The sequence below is a fragment of the Doryrhamphus excisus genome, linkage group LG11 (assembly GCF_037039965.1).
Source record: "Doryrhamphus excisus strain RoL-2023G ecotype Guam linkage group LG11, RoL_Dexc_Guam_v1.1, whole genome shotgun sequence".
In the NCBI taxonomy this organism is placed as follows: domain Eukaryota; kingdom Metazoa; phylum Chordata; class Actinopteri; order Syngnathiformes; family Syngnathidae; genus Doryrhamphus; species Doryrhamphus excisus.
The window spans coordinates 12136193-12142192 of NC_136367.1; the positions used below are offsets into that span (position 1 = coordinate 12136193).

At 42.2% G+C, this 6000-nt stretch overlaps 1 protein-coding gene across 2 annotated transcripts in view; it reads left to right on the plus strand.

The window, feature by feature from the left end:
* The window catches only part of LOC131140628 (contactin-associated protein-like 4), a 106347-nt gene extending 101081 nt beyond the window's left edge, over window positions 1-5266 (plus strand). For both annotated transcript variants that reach the window (XM_078794752.1, XM_058091233.2), the window contains 2 exons: window positions 1784-1846; window positions 2000-5266. In XM_078794752.1, coding sequence (XP_078650878.1) covers window positions 1784-1846; window positions 2000-2196 — 260 coding nt within the window. In that variant the 3' untranslated portion in view covers window positions 2197-5266. The remainder of the gene's footprint in view (window positions 1-1783; window positions 1847-1999) is intronic.
* The last annotated feature ends 734 nt before the right edge of the window (window positions 5267-6000 follow it).

A 6000-nucleotide genomic window follows, 5' to 3' on the forward strand; every position in this document is an offset into this window, starting at 1 on the left:
GTGTCTTTGGACAGCTCTTTGGTCTTCGCCATGTTACAAGTTAAAGTCTTACTGATTGTATGGGGTGGACAGGTGTCTTTATGCAGCTAACGACCTCAAACAGGTGCATCTGATTCAGGATGATACATGGAGTGCAGGTGGACTTCTAATGGGCAGACTAACAGGTCTTTCAGGGTCAGAATTCTAGATGATACACAGGTGTTCAAATACTTATTTGCAGCTGTATCACACAAATAAATTGTTAAAAAATCATGCATTGTGATTTCTGGATTTTTCTTTTTAGTTTATCTCTCTCACAGTGGACATGCACCTACGATGAAAATTTCAGACCCCTCCATGATTTCTAAGTGGGAGAAATAGCAAAATAGCAGGGTGTTCAAATACTTATTTTCTTCACTGTACGTACATGGACAATAAAGATATTGGTATGATTTTCCGAGTGTCCATGAATGCACGGTTGTCTGGTGACAATGCCAAAGTGTTGTTCCGAAGATCAAGTACTGGAGACGTGTTTCTCATTGTTACGTAGAGTAAATATAAGATCTTGTAATTGTGGTCAGATTAGTTATGATTATTGTTATGATGTCATAAAATAGCGGCAGACTCTATGTGGACATTTTTTAAGCATCTGAATGCAGCAGAATGAAAAGCTTAGTTGTGTAGTAAGAAGGCAAGTACTGTCCGTTACAAACTGAGCTAGGCAGGTGGATAGACTAGTATTTACATGATAGGAATATTGTTGTTATAAGGTGGCAAGAAATATTTCAATATTGAACAAAGCAAAATTTGTTCTCAATCAGAAATCACTCCACACTCTTTATTGCTCTCTGGTTCTACCATATCTTACTTATTGTGTGGAAATATGGGATAATAACTATAAAAGCAATCTTCACTCGATAAATGTACTGCAAAAAAGGTCAGTAAGGATAATTCATAATACTAAGTCCTTATTTCTAAAATCACAAATACTTCAACTTGCTGATATAGTTCATCTTCAAACAGCTAAAATAATGCATAAGGCTAAAAATAAGCAATTAGCTAAAAATGTCATCCAATACTTAGCCATAGCATTTCAGTATGTGGAATCAAACTATGGAATGGATTGAGTAAGGAAATCAAACAATGCACAACGATGAGCCAATTCAAGAAACAATACAAGCAGTTGATGTTTGCTAAATAGGATGAAGAGTCTTGAACCAGTCATGATGTGCTATATATATCACTATATTGACACTTACTATGGTACCCATTATGGCATTGGATGGTCACCTCGTACTTCAGTACGGGACAAAAAATAAATAAAAATACAAACACTTTAAAAATATATATATAATAATAATATAGTTATAATAATATAAGAATTATAAAAATTGTAAAAATAATTATTATAATAATTATTATATTAGGAAAGCAGGAAGTGAACAAATGTAACAGTGATTATGGGATGCATTCAATTGTAATCTGATGCATGTTCAAATGAAGTAAAACCATTACCATTACCATTACCATTACCATTACCATCCATGTGGACTGCATAGTTTCTGCACTTTGTGTTGATGATATGCTATATGATGTGATAGATGGATAGATAGACGTGCGACACTTTAATCCCTTTGCTCCGCCGGGAATGTTCCGCCTCTCTCGTTCTCTATCTCTGTAATTAATCTGTTTATTTTCCACCTGGTCGCCCACTGCTGGGGGGAGCGCCTGCTTTGTGTCTGCTCTGTCTTAACTCTTCTGTCGTTCTTCTCCTTGTTCTCCTCCTCCTTCTCCTCCTCTGTAGACCCATCTGGTTCTGGCCAACCTTTAGTCAATGCCATCCGGACTGACTCGGCTCTGATTGGAGGTACAGAACACTAGACTAGAACGGGAATGTTTTTAATGCACTAAGCCCTCACTTGAATTCTCTCATATGGATCTTTGGATGAAAATGATGGTTCTTTCATTGGATATGCGAGGGTGTGGAGAGACATTTTCTCCTTGTTGCTCCTCCTGGCAGGCGTCATCGCCGTGGTCATCTTTGCCATGGCGGCCGGCCTGGCGGTCACCGCCAAGCTCCTGTACCGCAGGAAGGAGACATATCGGAACCAGGAAGTGAAGGACGCCAAACAAGAGGACAGCCAGGACTTCCCTTTCAACCACCAGACGGACTCCCAGAATGCCACGGGGCAAAACCCAAAAGAATATTTCATCTAGTAGGACTCACTCGGATGATGATGATGAGGAGGAGCCAAGGAGGGGTCGGTGTGCACACACGAGAACATCACACTTGGTCCCGCTTGCTGCTGGTGGACTTTGTCTCTTCAAGGCCAAGTGGAACTGAACACACGTGTAAATACTCACCTGTAAATACTCACCTGTTTGTGTCTTTGTACCTTATTTTAGGATCATTGCCGGACTTTTCATCTTCAAACGTCATCCATGCTGTGGGCCTTTTTGGGATGGACAAAGACACAAACGTTACACACATCACATCTTCAGTGAGAAACATGCAAAAGTCTTAGTCCGGCACCAGATTTGGTTATTTAAGCTTTAAGCTTTTTCACATATCAACAAGAATAAATAGCAGCACATAGTCATCCCTCCTTCATTGCAGTTCATTGGTTCCAGATCTTTCCATGAAGTAGGATTCAATATTAATAAATGGAACATTTCCGTAATTAGACCATAGAAAACCCATTTATGACCTTTACCGTTATTAGAGCCCTCTACACATGAAATAACACCCTTGAAATTGCCTTTACACTCCTATTACCGTATTTTCTGGACTATAAGTCACTCCGGAGTGTAAGTCGCACAAGGCTAAAAATGCATAATTAGGTAGAAAAAAAACATACATAAGTTGCACTGGAGTATGGGTCGTATTTTTTGCGGCTAATTAAATTTAAAGGTGTCCAGTGTTTATGTAACATAATTTTTTTTTCATTTATAAGTCACTCCGGAGTATAAGTTGCACCAGGCCAAAAATGCATAATTAAGCAGAAAAAACATACATATGTCGCACTGGAGTATAGGTCGCATTTTTTGAGGGTAATTTATTTTCCAAACTACTTGACCAAAACAGACATTACGTCCTCTTGGAAGGCAAGTTGTAACAATAAAAGAATAGAGAACAGGCTGAATAGGTGTAAGATATGCTAACACAGTGCTTATTCAGCTACACCAAAAATAAACATGAACACAAAAGGTGTCCAGTGTTTATGTAATATAAACACTTTTTTCATTTATAAGTCGCTCTGGAGTATAAGTCACAGGAACAGCCAACCTATGAAAAAAAGTGCAACCTATAGTCCGGAAAATACGGTATTCTTTCTTTGCAACACTCAACATGCTCACATTGGGTTTAACAATTAGAAAGACAGCCAGCTAACTAGTTAGCCTTCAATTTACTTACTGAAAAGTTAAGAAAGGGTTGCACGGCGGTCAAGTGGTTAGCGTGCAGACCTCACAGCTAGGAGACCCGAGTTCAACCCCACCCTCGGCCATCTGTGCGTGGAGTTTGCATGTTCTCCCTGTGCATGTGTGGGTTTTCTACGGGTACCCCGATTTCCTCCCACGTTCCAAAAACATGCTAGGTTAATTAGCGACTCCAAATTGTCCATAGGTATGAATGTGAGTGTGAATGGTTGTTTGTCTATATGTGCCCTGTGATTGGCTGGCCACCAGTCCAGGGTGTACCCCGCCTCTCGCCCGAAGACAGCTGGGATAGGCTCCAGCACCCCCGCGACCCTCGTGAGGATAAACGGTAGAAAATGAAAAAACGCCATCGGAGTCAGGAATCAAACTACAATATTGCGAGGGAGGGCAAGGGGGGGACTTTGCAATATTTTGCACATTAAGATGATAAAACTAGCGATTAAAAATGAGCTATGTATAATAATACAGAGGGTCAATAAAAAAACAGACAGCGGGCCGTGACTGGCCCGTGAGCTGCACTTTAGACACCACTGCTTTATTTAATTAGATGATTTCTCTGCATATTTCCCAGGGTCCGAGTTGTATGAAGATGAACGCTTATTGGATGTAAGCATGTATTTATGTAAAGATGGAAGTTTTACCACAATCGTTTGTAAACACAGGACTTGATGGCCAACAGATGAGGCGTGGATGTTGAGAGTGGCGTGGAAATGCCAATTTCGGGACACATCGTCAGTAGTCTACCTTTAAATCAGCGGCTATTTCGCCCCTTAGACAACAATAGACGCCTTCATCAAAGGCACCCATCTACAGGGTGAAAACGGCTGATCAAACCAGGAAGTATTCTGATAACTAATAAATACAAATGCATGTTTTTATTTGGATTTGTCGTCCCTGTTAGGTGGGGGTCTACTGAGTGGTACTGTAGTTCTTTATGTGGCTAAAAAGGCAGTCTAGCGACACATCCAAAGGTGGACTAAGACTTTTGCAGCTTGTTCATGCACGTCGATAAAAGAAGTGAGCTGTGGCGGAAGGAGCGTCTTTTCATGCCGTTATTAAATGCTACGCTAAAATGGCCTCCCTCAGGTGGAAAGTCTGTTGACTCTTAAGTCTTCATTTCCTAAATGATTCAGCATGTCAAGGTCGGGTTGCCAACGTGGGACGCGGAGGACTGTAGCGTTCTTCATAAGCTCTTAACGCGGGGCTTCACAACGTTCCATGTTCCTCTGCCGCCTGCTGAGAAGCTCCTGGCAGCCGTAAGCCTCCTGAGAGCGACGCGCTTTGAAGGCGCGTGTCACCTTCACGTCACTTTTGTAAAGCGCTGCTTTGCAGCAAAGATACGATGATGAGCGTGAGGATGATGAGAGCCGCGTCTCAGGCAGTCGTGGACGTCACGAAGACACATGCGGTGAAGACTACGTTCTTTGTGCAAGGCAGATATTTGTCAAGCACAGACGCTCTTCTAATGAAAAAGATCATCCTCCAGTGTTTCTTGGTTCTTCATTATGGATATTATCTCCTGACGTGCACAAGGAAACAAAACATTGGACTGAAGTCTGTCCTCGTGGTGTCAACGTTTACATCTGCTTCTTTTTGCTCTCCTTGGTGAGAAATACTTACGTTTGATGATGTCATGTCACATATGATTTCATCATTTCTTTACCAAGAAGTTTTGATGATGTTATGTTTTACACAAATGGACATTTCTGGAATGGAACAAATAAAAAAAAATTCTCACAAAGAACAGTTTTTTCTCTTTGTTCATTTTTGCAGAATACAAAGAAGAGGGCTGCACGGTGTCCAAGTGGTTAGCGCGCAGACCTGAAAGCTATGTTCATTTTTGCAGAATACAAAGAAGAGGGCTGCACGGTGTTCAAGTGGTTAGCGCGCAGACCTGAAAGCTAGAAGACCAGGGTTCAATTCCACCCTCGGCCATCTCTGAGGCTGTGAGGATAAGCGGTAGAAAATGAATGAATGAATGACAAAGAAGAAGAAGAGGGCTGCACAGCGGACAAGTGGTTCGCGCACAGACCTCACAGCTAGGAGACCAGGGTTCAATTTCATCCTCGGCCCGTGCATGCGTGGGTTTTCTCCGGGTACTCCGGTTTCCTCCCACATTCCAAAACATGCTAGGTTAATTGGCCACTCCAAATTGTCCATAGGTATGAATGTGAGTGTGAATGGTTGTTTGTCTATATGTGCCCTGTGATTGGCTGGCCACCAGTCCAGGGTGTACCCCGCCTCTCGCCCGAAGACAGCTGGGATAGGCTCCAGCACCCCCTGCAACCCTCGTGAGGAAAAAGCGGTAGAAAATGAATGAATAATTAGTAGAAGGCTGCACGGCGGTCGAGTGGTTAGCGCACAGACCTCACAGCTAGGAGACCAGCGTTCAATTCCACCCTTGGCCATCTCTGTGTGGAGTTTGCATGTTCTCCCCGTGCATGCGTGGGTTTTCTCCGGGTACTCCGGTTTCCTCCCACATTCCAAAAACATGCTAGGTTAATTAGCCACTCCAAATTGACCATAGGTATGAATGTGAGTGTGAATGGTTGTTTGTCTATATGTGCCCTGTGATTGGCTTGC